General features: G+C 45.5%; 1 protein-coding gene across 1 annotated transcript in view; it reads left to right on the forward strand.

Moving 5' to 3' along the window:
• Positions 1-19124, forward strand: part of POLN (DNA polymerase nu) — a 2689548-nt gene that overhangs the window by 673407 nt on the left and 1997017 nt on the right. Inside the window, exon 7 of the mRNA XM_078678603.1 lies at positions 10480-10544. Coding sequence (XP_078534729.1) covers positions 10480-10544 — 65 coding nt within the window. The remainder of the gene's footprint in view (positions 1-10479; positions 10545-19124) is intronic.

The raw sequence follows: 19124 nt of genomic DNA on the forward strand, positions 1-19124 counted from the left end.
AGGAAGCGGATCCAGTTCAAATCCCTGACTCTGATGCATAAAGCCCTATATGGATCAGGGGATGGATATCTGCGGCGGAGACTGGCTTTCTATCGTCCAGTCTGCTCCCTGCGTTCGGAATCCCTCTTTAAAGCGGTGGTCCCGCGGGTGAGGAAGGCCCGCGTGGGAGGGCGTTCTTTCAGCTGCAGAGCCCCTCAGCTGTGGAATTTGCTTCCTCTTCCGCTCCGCAGCACTGCCAATTTGCTCCTGTTCAGGAAGAGCCTGAAGACCTGGCTTTTTAATCTTTAGTCTGTTTTTACTGTCTATTGCTCTTATTGTTTTCCTCTGTTGTTTTTTTTCCCTCATTTTAGCTGTGTTGTGTTATTTTTACTCTGAGCTGCAGGTGGAAAGCGCCGGGACACTCATATCGATTAGCCGTGCGCTATATAAAAGCTACATAACATAACATAACATAACAACCTGTCAGCCTTAGGGTGGTCTCCCCTACATTTTTGCCCTTTTTGCCTCCCATTTTTACCTTACATTTTGTTGGACTTAGGACTCTGGGCGCCTCACCACTGCTAATCAGTGCTGAGGTGCAGGTGCTCTCCCCTAAAACCTTGTGAGGCTGGCATATCTGCCACAAGCCACTGCTACCACAGTAAGGCTAATCCTCCATAGGCTAATATTGGGAACCTCTCCTTATGGGATAACTTCTGACAGGGACCTAATACGTCTGTCATGTTTGGTCTTGTTGGACTCGGGGCGGGGAACCCTTTCCAATGATATATAGAGTTTGGGCATTACTACGCTAGGGATCCCACTTTTATAAAGTGGGCCTTTTCCTGCCTACACTTAGATTAGGCTCTGCAGACTCCCCCCTCCCCTCCGCATACTGATAGCCTGCCTGGGTTGGGAGGTGGGAGTGGTGATTCACACCTTCTTCCCTGGGATGAGCTGTGATGGGCTGCCCACTGTAGCCTTAACGGCCTGTCTCTCGTCACTGTGACAGCTAGGTCAGGGAAGGCAGGGAACATACCAGAACTCCCTGGACTCTTCCAGAAGCCCCTGCCCCCAGACCCTTCCAGAGACTTCTACCACTTTCTAGCCCTTAGACTGAAAGATATATAAGGGAGGGTCCTGGCCTCACTTCTGGTTACACTGCTGGACCTGGAAGAATTCCTGCTGGAGTGAGGACTGCTGCACAAGAGGATTGCCACTGGGAAGGAGGCTGACTGCTCCACGAACTGTTGCCCCACAACCTGCTGAGCTGCCCTACTGTCTGCTGATCCTGCCCTGCATGGGAGACTCCAACATCACCACCAGAGTGTCTCCACAACATCCCAAAGGAACTACTTTTGTTTGAACCACATTTTAAAGAGTCTTCAACCTTTTAAAGATTGCCTTTTTGGGACTGCACCCCTTTTAAGCTAAAGGAAACTACATGTCCTTGGACCACAGCGTTTTAAAGACTGCCCTTTGGAACAGCAACAATACTCTCAAGATTTGCCCTGCAATGCTGTGCCTGCCCTCAGCACTGCTTGCCCCGTGATCCTCCCAAGGGCTCTGTGATTGCCTCTGCTTCTGGCGCAAGCCGACTGAAACTGGCCCTGAGGTCACCGCCACTGGGACCGGAGCATGCTGTGTAGCGCTGAGAAGCGAAGTGCTACGTGGCAGGAGGCTCCGTCATTGCCCCGGACTTGGAGGCACTGTTAAGCGCTGGGCTAAAGGAGCGCTGTGTGGCCGTGACCCACACCCGTGCAGCGCCTGCTGAGCCCGAGGCTCCAGGGGTAGAGGAGCCTCGCACCCACGCCCGCAACCACCACCCCAGGTAACGCCTCAGTGCAACCAGGCTGCTGCGAGGGGGCGGGGTGCGGGTTGGCCGGGTACCTGGAGTGTGAGCTTTGTGCTTGGCTGGGAACCGTCCTTCACTGACCGGCCTACGGGGGAATAATCACTTGGTAATTGACACTGGGGCATTTTTTAGCATTACCAGCAGCGCCTGGGCAGCCGCACTTCCTACGCTGGGAGCATCATTTCTATGAGAGGCACACTTATTTCGCTACAATGGAACTTTGGCCTAAGAACCTTCCCCCAGTGAATTTTGACCATAAGAACCTTCCTCAAGTGAACTTTTGCCATCCAAGGACACTGTGAGAAAAACATTACCAGCAGGAGCCCTTGGCACACCTGAGCTTTTGGTGATTTTATCAGGCCTGGGAACTGGATTCATTCTTATTGGTTATTGATCTTGCTTGGAAACTGGAATCCTTTTTATTATTGATCAGGCCTGGGAACTGGATTCATTCTTATTGATTATTGATCTTGCTTGGAAACTGGAATCCTTTTTATTATTGATCTTGCCTGGAGCTGGATTTACCTGCTTTTGGTTCTCGCATATCTTTTAGATAAAGAAATTCTTATTCTTATACAAAACTGGTGTGGTGTTCCTTTTGTGAGTGTTTTTACTGTGTCATCGCCGTTGTGTGTTGCACAAATACTTTACACATTGCCTCTGGAGTTACGCCTTTGCTGCTCTGCGCCAAGCTACCAGGTCGGAAGCGGTGGTCCCTACTTGGACTGGGGTGCATACCCCTGCCAACTAGAGAACCCGGTTCTAACACTCACGCATCGTGTATCCCTGCAAAGTGTCTGTGAGCTGCTCCAATCTACCTTCAAATAGATATGTAAAGATATAACCTGTTTTGTGAAAAAGCACAGTAAAGGAACATATTCAGGGGAGTTAAAATATAGCACCTCAAACACTGGAACGAGAGGAGACTTAATTAATCACTTAGTTTGCCTTTGTTATGAGATTACAGAAGGGGGCTAGCTTATTAGTTTGCCTTTGTTATGAAACTAAAGAAGGGAACTGACTTATTGGTATTATCACTGGGAAGTTTACCAGCGTTAATCTGGTCTGTCACAAGGTGGACCAGGGTATCTCATCATTTAGTCCTGCAGTCTACCGCTCTGAATGTCTACGACAGTTGAACGACAGACAAGCATATCGCCCCCTTGATCATGACCCTACTGCAAACATGCGAAACACTATCCACGTCATGGTAGAGGAAGCCTTGTCAGAAGGTTGGGTTACTCGTCAAGAAGCTGCCTTTCTGTGTACAGAACACCCGGTGATGCCCTATTTTTACTGTCACCCGAAGGTACACAAACAACAAAGGCCCCCACCAGGACGTCCCATCATCTCGGGAATTGGATCGATCCTGGAACCACTTTCCACCTTCGTCGACTATTTCTTGCACCCAATGGTGCAGGAAATGCCTACGCATCTCAAGGACACTACAGATGTTTTACGCCTTCTCCCAGATGTGGAGTTCGATGTAGAAAGTGACCACCTCGTCTCTTTTGACGTGGAGTCACTTTATACGTCCATACCTCAAGATGACGCACTAGAGGTTATTTCCTCTCTACTGATGGCCCGTGACCTGGACACCATTACGCCAGTCAGCTTCATCATCGCATGTGCCACCTTAGCCATGAAACACAATTTCTTCAAGTTCGAAGACACAGTGTACCTCCAAATATCAGGGACTAGCATGGGGAGCATTTTTGCTCCCAGCCTAGCTAACCTCTACGTGCATCACTTCGAACAAGAACATGTCCTCACCAGTTGCAATCCCTACATCGCCTCCATAAAAATGTGGAAAAGGTATATCGACGATATGCTTGTAATATGGCGAGGGACTCACGAGGACCTGTTGAAATTCCAGGCCTGGCTTAATAACAGGAATGACTTTCTCCGCTTCACATTGGAAGCCAACAAAACCAGAATTGCTTTTCTAGATCTCATGATTTTTGCAACCCCAGAGGGACTCCAGTCAGAACTCTACAGGAACCCTATGGCAAGAACTTCCTTGCTCTGTTTTGATAGTCACCATCCGAAATCCCTTAGAGAGAACCTACTGTATGGGCAACTTCTGAGGGTGCAAAGAAATTGCTCTACTACAGAAGGATACAAGGAACATTCAACTGCCTTACAAAATCAGCTCTGTAGTAGGAAATATCCTCTTAGACTGGTGCACAAATCATTAAAACGGGCCAAGAATAATAACCGACAGGCATTACTAGAACCGTCTGGTCCGAAACCGCCTTCTGAAAGACTTACCTGTGTTAGTACGTTTGGTACCCTGTCTAACAAAATTCGGAAAATAGTAAAGAAACATTGGCCTATTCTAAACTCAGGGCACAAGACTTTTCAAGCTCCCCTCTTCTCTTTTAAGAGAGGCCCCAATCTCAGGGATCGTATTGTCCATACCAGACCGCGGAACAAGATGCCAAGGGCCCTTGGCACTATTTGGGACCTCCCGCCTGTAATAGGGCACAATCCCTGCGGATCCTGTCAAGCCTGTCCATAAACGAAAAAATCCACAGAAATTGACATAGGAACCAACAGACCATGGAGACAAACCAAATTCACCAATTGCAATAGTGAGAAACTGGTCTATCTTATAACCTGTCCATGTGGACTACAATATGTAGGTATGACCACTCGGAAAATAAAAATCAGAATTTCCGAACATAAGAGCACCATCAGATGCAAAAGGCAAGCCACTAAGCTTACCAATCATTTTTTGGACAAACAACATGCCCCTACTGCATTTACTTGGACGGTCCTAGAACAACCTTACATTCCTCCTCATGTCACAGATCACTCCAGATTCTTACTACACAGAGAACAGAAATGGGTGTTTAAATTGGGAACGAACAAGGGAGGACTAAATGATGAGATACCCTGGTCCACCTTGTGACAGACCAGATTAACGCTGGTAAACTTCCCAGTGATAATACCAATAAGTCAGTTCCCTTCTTTAGTTTCATAACAAAGGCAAACTAATAAGCTAGCCCCCTTCTGTAATCTCATAACAAAGGCAAACTAAGGGATTAATTAAGTCTCCTCTCGTTCCAGCTAAGGTGTGTTTGAGGTGCTATATTTTAACTCCCCTGAATATGTTCCTTTACTGTGCTTTTTCACAAAACAGGTTATATCTTTACATATCTATTTGAAGGTAGATTGGAGCAGCTCACAGACACTCTACAGGGATACACGATGCGTGAGCATTGGCAACTATATGCTTAGCTCGTTTGCTGTGGGCTTACCTTTCATTACTGTTCGCTTCTTTAAGCGTCTACCCAATGTCAATATATTTAAATCTATTGCGAGATATATGCTCTGTATTTACACTTTATAATAGACTAATTATAGCCTTTTAAATAAATCAGTACGTCCCATTAGACACAGTGGACTTCCGCAATGTCCTCTGACCTATCGCACTGGGGCATCTATACAATATAATACCTTGGCGTCTGACGTCAACAAACAGGCGTTCGTGGAAGTTCAATGACCTCCTATGCCCAATCAGAACACTGCTTTTATATGCGGCTTGCTCTCCGTTTAGGTACCTCCCCAACCGGCTCGGGAAGCCGGCAGGGAAGTACCGACGGAGAGGTGAGTCTGAATTTTCCCCGGGAAACCCGTTGCTAGCGATATTTACCCTCTTGGGATATTTTTAAACAGTGGCATATGGCGTGTGGTGCCTCGAGGTGTGCTTGGGTAACCACTCATATACCGGTAGTATTTTCACGTAAGTCGCAGTGTGTGACAATCTTTCCGGTTAGATCTAATGCACAAGATTCCACAATGTGCGAGTGTGGGAACCAACGGTGCATATCTACCTGTAATAATTGGCACCTCGTATATGCCGAGAGCACTTCATGTTAGTCGGAGTGGGTGGCATTCCTTCTCCGGTCAGACTAAATGCATAAAATTTCACAAGATGCGAGTGTGAGATTTAATGGAGCATATTTACTTGCAACTATTGGCATCTTTCTTGTCTATGTACTCTTCAAACTAGCTTGCATAGGAACTTAACAGTTATATGTGTTTTTAGTTGTCATTTGAAGCTCCGACATATTTTGACTAGAAATACTCACCCACTAAAACACTATGGATGAGACGGCTATATTGATGTGCATACTTTTTCATTTTTGACAGGAAGCGATTACGATTCTTTTGTTTTTGCTTCCCTTTTAAACAGAGCGGTGCTTCCCTCGTTCCCTGAGCCGTTGCCAGGCGAGGCGAGGCCTTGAACTCCTATGACTGGGGTAAGATGGAGTTTTTCAGCTGCATGGAGGATTAACAATTAGGTGCCTTCATGCTAGATGATATAAACTAAACCTAGTTTTGTTTAAACATTCATGTTTGGGTAGAATATGTTTATCAGTTACATATCTAGATGTCTATGTTTATGTGTCCATTTACCTGTTGTCTGTCTGTGTATATTTTTTATCTTCCTACCAGCGACATCACAAGGACTACCACAACGGGTCTAGACTACACCTATACAATCGGGTGATCTTTTTCCTTGTTGTAGCATGTTACGCATACAGTCACTATTTTACTCCTTTTTTTATTTCACCATTCAATTGCAGTAGCACAATATATATCTAGGTCCTGATGAAGGCAATGGACACACCAGTCCAATTTTGCTGAAACATGTCGACCACTTTATCTATTCAGGTAGTTATTTGTTAAGACTACTTTTGCTGCTCTTTTAACACTGGTGGAGCGAGCAGAACACAGAATAAAATTTCATATTTGCTCCCTCACCCAATTTTATCTTTATCCTCACTATTATTCACTATCTTTTTCACATGCACTGCAAATTAGTCACACATTTATCTATGTAATAGTACTATCTATACGGAGACCACTCTGGTTACTACCAGGCTCTTTGGAGGTTATAACATCTGACCTTCCATGCCTACCGGTAGTTTTCCAAGCAACTGGTCTACAAGGAATCCCAAATGATGAAGGGCGGTTCCGTGTGGTGACTGATGGGTATCCCTTGTTTATCACATCGAGATTAGGGTACCTTTTAGCAATTTTTGCTTTGTATTTAGTTCTAGGTAGGATGTTATAGACAGAACAGATTCAATGTGTCTCACATAGACCCTTACCTTTAGACCAATTGATACCTTTGTGTTTTGTATTTCAGTTAAGGGAAAGTGTCTTTGCATGGTCTTTATAATTCCCTTAGGCCCCCCCCAACCTTCTTTGTTCATATTAAAGCATTTAACAGCACCAAACAATGGAATAAGAAAGTCACACAACAATAAAGAAACACATCAAGAATTTATAAAAATAATATATATATTTTTATGAATTTATAGAGACCTTAATCATTAAAATCTATCTGAGGGTTACGGAGATACAGATTTTGGAAACTTTTTATCACTTTTGAATGCAACCGCAAACAAGCATTGGCAAATGTAAAGTTTGAAAGCTTTTGAAATGTTTTGAAGTGTTAGTGAGAGTGTTCCGGTTCGACTTGGGCAACCAAGCCCAGCAGGAACAAGTTCTAGGGTGCCCGAAAGGATACTTTAGACAGTTACCTGGCCACCAGCGCATTTTTGAGGCAAGTTCTAAACTGTACAGGACAACCGCCATAGGAGTTGATGGAGTGGTCCTGATACTGAGGAATGCAGGCTTAAAGGAACTCAAGGACGCTCTGAAAGGTGTGGGGTCCACAGGCGTGAAATCCATTCAAGTCCTCCTTCCTCAGGTGATTGGGGGCGACTCTGTCCACAGATCACAGGGTCCCGCAAAGTCTACTGTGTAGGGTTCAAAGGGCTGCTGATGTAGTCTTTGCGCTTTTGTAACACACCAGTAGGGTGCAAACATTTGGTGGTGGCTGGTGTCCACCTGGGGCGACGAATCCAGTCACAAGCAATACTCATAGGTCCAGCAGACACAGTTGTACCTTTTGGCTATATCCAAATTGTCCTTTGGTTTGCCTGGCGCCGGTAGCAGCAAGACTTCTGTGGTGGCAACTAGAGATGCGACTTGGGCTCTTTCAGCTCTTGTGTCCACGGAGCTGGTTCCAGGGGATCAGCTGACTTATCTAGTGGAGTCACTACTGTTGTTTGAGGAGGGAAACCAACGTTTCCCAGTGTCAGGATCTTTAGGCCCATTCCCAATCTCACCAGCCCATAAGTGCAGAAGGCGCAGTCCTCTTGACGATGCAGCTCTCTTTATTCATGCAAGTGCAGCAGGGCAGTCTGTCTTTGGTCCTTTATTCAAGTCATTTTGTAATAATTGGAAGGGTGCCAGGTTTGCTCTATTAATCCCAGGAAATTACAGTGAGTGAACCACACAATCACTGACCAATGGGCTACTGGGTTAACTCCTAGCTAGTGACGAAGTTCCTGTGATGTGTGGCATCTGGCTACCCCGGAGTACCACATTCTTGCCCCTTTCAAGATGGCACAAACCTTCATTGGTCATGAGGAGCTTGGCCCACCCTAGGGGTGCGGTTATCAGAGGGCTGCACGCCCATGTTAAAACCTGTTTGGGGGCGAGTTTTCCCTCCTCAACCTTGTCTCTACTCTGTCTGCAGGAAACAAAAGACATCCTGCCTGAAAGTGTTGTCACAGTGGTTCTTTAAAGCCGCTTCACCATTGAAGCTCGCCTTTTGGGCTGACACCCTGGGCAGCTGTGCTCTGGGAGGCAGGGTCACGCCTTCCAGCGCAGCAACAACCTTTGTTCCTGGGCTGTGAGTCGTTCACATGTCTCCCCAGGCAGGCAGATCTATATCTGTGTGCCAAAGCCTATGTGGAGTCACTAAACTAGCTAAACACAGAAATGGCAACAGTCTAAAGTTGCTAAATTTTAATAGTGTCCTAAATGTCGACTTGACCATGAAGTCTTCTTTAATGTTATGATTAATTTGATACCTTATATGACCCAGATAGGTAGTCCGATTCAGGGGTTAATCGGTTTGGTGCGCCAACTTGGAAACCCTGTACTAGCCAATAGGGCTGTTAACTTTATTCTTATTCCTTTTTTATTCTTATTTATAAGTGATGCTGTTTAAACATTTGAAAATATATGTCAAACTTAACAAAATGCAGCTCCCTGATATAGGATGCTATAGGCCTTCCTTATGGAATACTTGAATATAGTGTTAAGGGATGTGGTGGCTTTGCCATTGACTGACTTTAATGGCAAAGTCGAACTAGCAGTGTACACACTGCCCTTCCAGTCTGCAGTGGAAGCCTGGGAGTCATTTTGTCAATTGTCACACGTAGGGTGGCACCAATAGTTATGCAGCCCTGTGTACACTCTGCATAACGTGCCCTGAGTATCCTTGGCATGTATAAGTAAGTCAGAATGTGCCAACTGAGTGTAGCCAATTCTACATATCTTGTATCAGGGGTTCTCTTCCGGGGGCTACTCATCAATAGTCATAAGCACTGAATAGTCCCGCCCACGGGCGGGGACCCTGGAGCAATAGCCAATAATATGCATATATCTACATACATATACACATAAATACCTGTATATATAGATAATATGCATATACATAAACATATGCAATCTGAAAACATATTACTGAGCTCAAAAACTGCCATCATTACATGTAAATCTTTTACATTTGAAAAAATAAAGACATATAAGTCATGATATAGATATACCATGCCCTGAGTTTGCTTTGAAACACACAACATTTATTTTCAAAGGTAAAAAGGCAAGATCATAGAGGTAGATTAGCCTAGAAAGGCTGCATAGAAAACAATTGGAAAATTGGCGCCGTGCCTTTAAGACCTCCAGAAACCCCCAGGTCCCCATCATGCACCACAGGTGACAGTTAGGTCACTTCCTGGAGCATTGAGCTCGCCAGTTAGTGATTTTGTATCACTATTTTCAGGTTTAAAGTGAATTTTCTGTAGTTCACTCGACATCTTTAGTACTTGGCTTACTAATAATACAAATTTTTCAGATTTTTGGCCATTTTTTCCTGTCAAAATGCCGGCCTTATTTAATAAGTACCCGGCCTGTGGAAAAAAGATGGCTAAGTCAGAACCTCACTCGGTCTGTATTGCTTGTCTACCTTCATCTCACAAGCCAGACCAGTGTTACCACTGTGGCAAGTTTTCGAAAAGAACCCTTTGGGAAAGGGAGAAGATTAAGCTGCACTCCATACAGAAGAGAGGAAAAGAAGCAACAAATGGGCAAGAAGAACATCCCTCAAGGAAGCCCTCCTCTCAAAGAAGGTTGGAGCGCAAAGAAAAAGGTGAGAAAAGGAGACATCGGTCTCACACGCCATCGAGGGGCAGATCAACATCCAAAATACCTTTGTGCTCCGAGTCGGCGTCGGAATCGACATTGAGACATCCTTCGCGACAAGGTGAGAAGACTCATAACGCGAAGTCGACACAAACGAGTAGGCGGTCCAAGTCTGGCTCGCCTACGACGTCAAGAGGCTGGGGCTCGACGTCGACACATCAACGTTGAATCCGGCACCGAGTGGGACCGCAGCAACGTTTTTGTGAATGTTTTGCTGATTATCATACATTTGACATTTATTGTTAGTAAACAACACGACATTAAACAGTTGTCATATTCAAACCTATTAACTGTGTACAATATTGAGGTTCAAAATTAAAAGCTAATAATAGTGTTGTGTATCTTTTCTTTAGATACAACAAGTAGCATGCCGGAATCAGATCTGCGCAGTACAACACAACATATGAACCTTAACAAGGTAAAGCAAATTCTGAAAATATTTCTGTTCCCGAATATAATATGTTCTCTTTTTTAACATTGTTTTAATTAGATTTTGCCACTGTTCTTGGGTTGATAGTTCTCAAGCTCCACATAGCTCATCAGTACACTTAGGTTAAATTAATAAAGCTGTTCAATTTCGGTGCAAAAATGTGATGATTTACATGTGCAAATTCACCTTTGCAATTCAGAAAAGGTGATTTGCATATTTAAATGTATTTATTCCATGTATACCATATACAATTATCCATTCGTTGCTGTTCATGATTATGAGTACTCATACAAAGCTGTGACTGATACAATTTCTAAAGAATATTTCTGGAATTCGTGAATATTCCAAAAACAGCGTAAATCTACTCGGAATCTACCAGTATAGGTTTACAATTACTTTCGTGACTCAGCTTTAAGGTTGGTTGGTAAAAATAAATCTGTAGAGGAGGTTCAGTGGAAATATAAACAAAGTCGTTTGTAATCAAAATGTAGTCTAAAACAATACAAAAAATACAAAAATATTTTTTATTACTGAAATGTATTTGTTATTGATACATTCCCTCGTTATGTTAAAGCATACTCAATAATTTGTTTTAACTTCTAAATAGTAACAAAATAATTCTAAATTAATTGCTAGCTTCTTAGCAACTTGAAATGTCAAGTTTAACCCTTCAAAGCACTGGGATTACTTTCACTAATGTATTCCTTCTCCCTCTAGTGGATTCAGTTCTTTTCAGATGTGATGGACTAAACAGACAGCATAGCAAGTGCTCATAGAAAATGAAGCAATGCACAACACCTGTCTTCATGTGAAAATGCAGATTAAATATGCATTTTAATAATTTGCATTACATGAAACATCTGATGCAGCAAAAAAGAATGATTCCTATGGAAGCCACATATACTGGTTTTCCAAAAATCAATCAATAATCCAGGAACCAGCCTTTACCCCTTCTATTGAAACACTTTAATACAATTACATGTTTTAAACTTGGTTAACTAATCAGTAAAAAAAATACACCATACAATCGATTGAGACACTTCTGTTAAGTTCTCACTCTGACATAAAAAGAATAAAGTGGATAACTGCTGTACACTTGGTCAATTCAATTTCAACATCTCCAAAAATAAATGCTTAAATGAATCACATTAATAGGTGATAAAATAAGCTTTTCTATTCTTAATATTCCCTACCCTGTTTTCAACCAAATTTTCTCTGAAATTCAAATCCATTGTATTTAAGGAACATCAATTTTAACTAGAATTTTGCTTTATTGACAGGTCTCAAATTTCTTTTGCAATGTGTCCACATACACCGACTAACTTCTTTCTGCAGAAGGGGGAAGCCGTTTTTTCCTCATTTAAGCTCTCCCAGACAGTGGAGACAGGGGATTCAGCAGTGCAGGCGTTCAGTGCAACCAAGTCACAATCCACTCTAGACAGATTCTCACCACTGGAGGAGCGGGATTCTATTAATCTCCTGGCCTCCATTCGATCGGGATCACCTTATGACCATTGCCCAGTGTCCGTGATCAAACAAGTCCCAGAGCTTATTGGTGCAGCTCTCACCCCACTGTTTACTGCCATGTTTGAGTCTGGCCAGTTTCCCAAAAGATGGAAACTGGTATCCATTATTATCCAGTATTATGGGTATCTTTCATAGATTCACATGCCTGAATCATTCCCCGTCGTCGGGGTGGGAGTCCCCGGTACATAATAACCGTAATGTCATATAGACATATACATACTAATAGGCCAGAGGCCTCACATTAGTAACCTATCCAAGTCCTTTTGTAAAAAGGACCAAACTTTGGCCAGGAGCCAATCAGCTACTACCACCCTCTAGAACCTTCCTGGAAGGAGCCCTAGTCCCTCAGATTTTCTACCGCACATCGTGCTAAGGGAGTCTCCACTGAGCTCTGCTCAGCTTTCTGGTATTTCTGGCTTTTTTCCATATTTTTCTCTTCAATTTTACTCTTGTGGAGGAGTGCTGGAGTCAACTATGTCTACCACTCCTAAAAAAGGGCTCCTTAGACCCTGCGCCTCGTGTAGTAAACTGAGACTGCATGTAGATGACAAACATAAAGACTGCCTCTACTGTCTCTACCCTGACCATTCTGCCAAGGATTGTAAGGTCTGCCGCACTTTCTCTGTCAAGACTTTAAAAGACAGAGAGGGACACCTTCTCCTGTGGCTTCGGAGACTAAAGGACAAGAATCCGACAGTCTCTTCAGGTGAGAGCGAGTGTTCCTTCAGGAGCTCACACTCCTCTGCCAAAAGGCCAAGACAGACATCTACAGGTCCGTCTGATATGCCACCTCAAAAGAAGACGCCAAAGCCTTCAGAGGGTCGTCCAAAAGCCATGGCAGTTAAGACTTCTCTTCAGGAAGCCACCTTCAAGAAGCCTGTGTTGGTGTCTTCTGCCAGGCCTGTGACAGCGTCGACAGTATCCATATCTACGTCGACAGCATCAGCCTTCACCACCTTGTCGACAACTACCTCAGCATCGTCGTCGACGGGTAGGTCTATTACATCTATAATTCCTGTCAAAAAAGCGTCGACGACAGCTTCCACGTCGACGAAGTCGAAGCCATCCTCGTTGACGAAGATCCCATCGTCGATGACAACCTCGTCGACGATGTCATCGTCGACGAAGTCATCGTCGACGAAGCCATCAACGAAGCCATCGACGTCAACACCAGCGTCGACGAGGCCGTCGAAGAAGCCATCGACGACAGCTCCAGCATCGACACCGTCGTCGACGAAAAAACCATTGTCGACGACGCTACCGTCGACAACGCCGTCGTCGACGAAGAGGACAGAGATGTCTGCTGTGGCTGTCAGCAACCCACCGCCGATGACCACCCCGTCGATGGGCCCGTCGACGGAAGACTCTCCTAAGCTGAAGTATACTTATACACACTTCAGGATGTCAACGCGTACGCTGACGCCAGAAACTACGTCTCCTAGCAAAGCCCAGCCACTGCCACCGGTCCAATTACTGGAGAATGAGGATTCTGATAATGGTGCCATGTTCTACACTGCAACAAGTCCATCACAACTCAATGTCAAGGTCCATGAGAGTTCGGATTGCGAAGACCTGGGTCAGGCAGAAGAGCCATACCAGGAGGAATATCAACCGCCTTCTTCTTCACAACCTATGGTGTGCCTCCCGGCCTCTATAGTCACGGACCTCCAATTTCTCATAGCGGATTACAAACAGCGGTTTCCGCCTATTCCCCCTCCTTCGGCAGTGCCTCCACAGCTTGTGACATCAGCTCCTCCTCCTCTCCCTCTAGACCACCACCGCTGGTCATTCGTCCGGATCCTGTGACTTTGCCTCCTCTACCGTCCTCTGAGGAAGAAGAAGAGGAAGCAGTAAGAGAAGATGAAGAAGGCCAACAGGAGGAGAGAGAAATAGCGGATGACGAGTGTAATAACTATGTCATTGAACGTCCGGCATCCCCAGACCAGGCACAGGCGGATTCGCCCCCAGAAGATATCGGGGGGTTTCATAATGTTGTAGAGAGAGCAGCATTGAAAGACAATGGTCCAAAGACTAATATTTTGCAACGTTGCAGTTAGTCAACATTTCATAATTCAAAAAGTGGAATAGTCTCCCAATACAACAGCCAAGAAGACAAAATCCAGTGGTGATTTATTCATTTTCTACCACTATTACGCAACATAAATAACGTATAAAGTACATGTAGGTCATAATGGTTGCCCCAAGGGGAGCGTGCAAAAATAGAAAGGTGTAGTAGTGCTTAGTGATAAGAAAAAGAAAGGAAATTGCAAAGATCGTGACATAAAAACACAGTTTATCGTTTATACAAAAGGATCAATAATCATCCCAATATTGAGACCTGGCCATAAATCAATTCATCCATAATTTTAAATAATTACAAAACCTATATATCTGATGATTATGGTGAACAAAAGGGTATAATGTATAGGTCCAGGTCGAATATCAAAAGAGCGTCGACGTTTCGAGTTCGGGCCTCACGGTGAGTTAAGCCTGGGCCGTGCGAGTCTTCATCAGGACTAGGGCGGGCAACCATATATCGTTGGATGACCCTATGAAACAAAGAAATGGTCTAATCAGGCTGTTGCTAGTAAGGAAACTAAGTCAAAATGAAAAAACGGGGGTCAATTGCTTACCCTGACGTTGATGGTGATTCTATTATGATTCTCTTAGTGTAATTTTCAATTAATGAAAAGGTCCTCCTAGAAGACAGTACATTCTATTGAGGACCTGAGATAAAAGACGCAACTCATACTGTAAGTGGAGGAAGATAAGAGAATTACCTTAATGGTTATATGCCCTAAGGAGGAATCACTCGGGAAAATTCCAATATGTAATAAAACCCTATAGGAGAAGCAAACATATTAGGGTAACCAGACTCAGATTCTCTGGATTGATTGTCACACTAACAGGAAAATGTCAAGATTATACCTGTATACTGTGGTGTTATGGAATAGTACAATCCTGTTTCTCTTTTCCACAACGTCCTCTGAGGAAGAAGAGGAGGAAGCAGTAAGAGAAGATGAAGAAGGTCAACAGGAGGAGGGAGAAATAGCGGATGGCGAGTGGAATAACTATGTCATTGAACGTCCGGCATCCCCAGACCAGGCACAGGTGGATTCGCCCCCAGAAGATATCGGGGGGTTTCATAATGTTGTAGAGAGAGCAGCAGCAAGGTTCAAAATAGAGATGACCACGCAACCTCAGGATTGCTTCCTATATGACTTTAAAGAGCCTTTCAAAAAGGCGGTTCGGTCAATCCCTATTATTGAATACATCTGGGACCAGGGAGTAAAAATAATGAAAAACCCCTCATCTTTACTACCAGTGCCGACAAGAAGTATAAGGCCCCGGACACGGCTCCGGCATGCCTTACAGGCCATACCAAACCGGACTCCGTTATTACCCAAGCCGCACAGCGGAAATCCAACAACCCATCCGCTGCGCTGTCTGCGCCTCCGGATAAGGAAGGCCGTAAACTGGATAACATCGGAAAGAGATTCTCGTCGATGTCGGCCCTTACTGTCAGGGCGGCAAACTCACTAGCGCTCTTAGGGCGTTACAAAATCGCCAGATGTGGGCAGATGTTGCCCCATATCTAGGCACACTACCAGAGGAGCAGAAAGAAGAGGTGAAGAAGATCCTCCTTGAAGGAGAGCGGTCAGCCTCGGAAATGATTGACGTGGCGATGGATATCGCCTCTACAGGATTTCGGCAGCTGGTGGGGGCAGCGGTCCTTAGGCGCCAGGGCTGGCTGAAAGCTACATCTTTCCGGCCGGAGGTACAGACCAAAGTACTGGACATGCCGTTTGACGGAGAGCTGCTCTTTGGGGAGCATATTGATGAGATGCTGCAGGGTATCAAGAAAGATACTGAGACCGCAAAAGCCCTGGGTACCCTCCAGTACAAAAACACTTCCTTTCGGGGCTCCAGAGGAAGAGGCCAGCAGACTAGAGGTGGCTATCAGGGATACAAATCCTCCTTCGGCTCATCCCAGCAATACAAGCCTCAATACCAGCAGAAGCAGCAACAAGGCCAGTCCTCGTACAATAAGTCTTCCTTTCGTGGAAGAGGAGGAAAGAAAGAGTCCGCCAGAAGGCAATGACTTCTTTCTCCAAACAGGCCTCCATTTCTTCTCCACATTACGTAATTGGAGGGAAAATTTCCAACTTCCTCCACAATTGGCAAAAAATAACGACGGATCGTTGGGTTCTCCAGCTGGTTCGGTTAGGCCATACTCTGGAGTTCGTGGAAACTCCTCCTCCGAACCCCCCACGTCCCATGCAGCACAAGAATCTGCATCTCCTTCAAGCAGAACTCTCACTAATGCTCCAGAAAGGAGCCATAGAAAGAGTTCCCAGAGGTCAGAGGGGGAAAGGATTCTATTCCCGGTTCTTCCTAATACGAAAAAAGGAGAAGAAATGGGAGACCTATATTGGATCTAAGGAGCCTCAACAGATACCTCAAAAAACAATCGTTCCGTATGGTATCCATTCAGGAGGTGTTACAGCTACTCAATTCCAAAGATTTCATGGTGTCCCTAGACCTCCAGGACGCCTATTTTCACATACTCATCCACAAAAGTCACCGCCAATACCTAAGGTTTGCAGTGGCGGGCAGACATTACCAAGTCAGAGTGTTGCCATTCGGCCTGAAGTCGGCGCCACGCATTTTTACGAAATGCCTATCTCCAGTGGCAGCGTACCTTCGCCAGCACCATCACCAGGTATTCCCCTACTTGGACGATTGGCTCATCAAGTCTCCTACTCTAGAAGGCGTGAACAGATCTTCCTACGCCTGTCTTCAGCTCTTCGAGAGCCTGGTACTTACGCTCAACCAGGAAAAGTCAGTACTGCAGCCCTCTCAACGCCTCACTTACTTTCCTGGGAGCAACTCTAGACAGGCATCAGGAGAAGGCCTTCCCATCACAGGAGCGTCAGGTCAAACTGAGGTCTCTGGCAGCCCACATTCAGGTCAAAAAGACCATCAATGTGCGACTCCACAAGTCATTGCTAGGAATGATGTCCTCCAATATCCTTCTAATACCACACTGCCGCCTCCGTATGCGTCCCTTACAGGAGGCGTTATCATCTCAGTGGATCCAGTGTACGGGATTCTTCGACGATCTTATCAGGATCACTCCGTTCGTGGTGAAGGCCCTGCACTGGTGGCTACAAACAAAAAACCTGAACCAGGGCCTTCCATTCCTGCTTCCAATCTCCCCACACGTGATTACAACAGATGCATCATTGGAAGGATGGGGTGGGTTCCTGCAGGAACTTCAGATACACGGTCAGTGGTCGCTGGCAGAAAAACAGCTCCACATCAACCTGCTAGAGTTGAGGGCAGTATACCTGGCACTTCGAGCATTCCTGCCCCTGATCAGGAACTCCCCAGTGCTTGTGAGGACGTACAACACCACCACAATGCACTATCTAAACAAGCAAGGGGGAACTCGATCCATGACGTTGTCTCAAGAATCACAGAGAATTTGGAAGTGGCTACTCCAACACAACATTTCGCTGAAAGCGGAGTATGTCCCAGGAGCAGACAACACCCTGGCGGACTCTCTAAGCAGGCAGCGCTCCATTTGCCACGAGTGGGAGCTCGACCAACATGCTCTAGACGCAGTATTCTCCCGATGGGGCAGACCTCACCTGGATCTATTTGCGACAGAGATCAACGCAAAATGCCAACATTATGCAAGCTGGCTTCCCCAGAAAGGATCTCTCGGGGATGCATTTTCGATTGCATGGTGCAACGTCTTTGCTTACGCTTTTTGTCCATTTCCCCTGATCCCCAGGATCCTCCGGAAACTGAAAGCAGAGCGTTGCACCCTGATCCTGGTAGCCCCAGCGTGGCCGCGCCAACACTGGTTTACAGAACTACACATTCTGTCGCTGGAGCCTCCGATTCCATTCAGGCCTTACCCGCATCTTCTCACTATGAACCAGGGGCAAGTCCAGCATCCAGATCCGACATCTCTCAGATTATCGGCTTGGCTCCTGAGTTCAGAGAGTTCCAGGACTTAGATATTCCTCAGGACTGCAGGATTGTCTTAGCCCGGGCCGGGCTGACAGTACAAACAAGATGTATTCCCTTAAGTGGAAGAGATTCTGTTTGTGGTGTAAAGCTAACAAACTGCACCCGTTCTCGTCATCTCCGGCACAACTACTGCCTTACCTGCTTCACCTGGCCGACTCGGGGTTGGCCTACGCCTCAATCAAAGTCCACCTGGCAGCCATATCTCGGTTCAGGCGCTCTTCGTCTGGTATTTCCCTATGGTCCAATAGACTGGTCAAGCAGTTTCTGAAAGGCTTATTCAGGACTTATCCTCCAGTTAGACCTTTACCACCTTCATGGCAACTCAATGTTGTCTTGGCTCAGTTGATGAAACACCCCTTTGAGCCAATACATAAAGCAGATCTCAAATACTTGTCATGGAAAACAGCTCTTTTACTGGCTCTCACGTCAGCAAGGAGGGTGAGTGAACTGCAGGCTTTTTCTATTCAAGACCCGTTCCTTCAGTTCAAACAGGACAGAGTCATTATGCGAACTAACCCCAAATTCATACCAAAGGTTCCGGCTGCTTTTCATCTAAACGAACCTATTGTCCGAATCCATCTTCAGCAGCGGAGAGATCTCTACATTCCTTAGACGGAACAATTTCGCAAGTCCAACCAATTATTTATTGCCTTCAGCAGGCCCAGGAAGGGCCTACCATTGACAAAGCAGAGCATTTCAAGATGGATCTGTGCGGCCATCGCCTTCTGCCACCAGCAGGCGGGACATCTCTGCCCTCCAGGGTTCGGGCTCATTCCACAAGAGCGGTTTCCACCTCCATGGCGCTCTTTTCTGGGGTGCCTATTGTCGACATTTGCAGAGCGGCGACATGGCAGACACCACATACGTTCACCAAGCATTACTGCTTGGATTCGGAACTTATGAAGGATGCAGCAGTGGGACATTTCATTAGAGGTGAGCCTTCTTCCTTTCATCCCACCTTTCCTATTACCTAATTGCACATTTCTTATCCTGCTACTG

The sequence above is a fragment of the Lissotriton helveticus genome, chromosome 2_2 (assembly GCF_964261635.1).
Source record: "Lissotriton helveticus chromosome 2_2, aLisHel1.1, whole genome shotgun sequence".
Classification (NCBI taxonomy): Eukaryota; Metazoa; Chordata; class Amphibia; order Caudata; family Salamandridae; genus Lissotriton; species Lissotriton helveticus.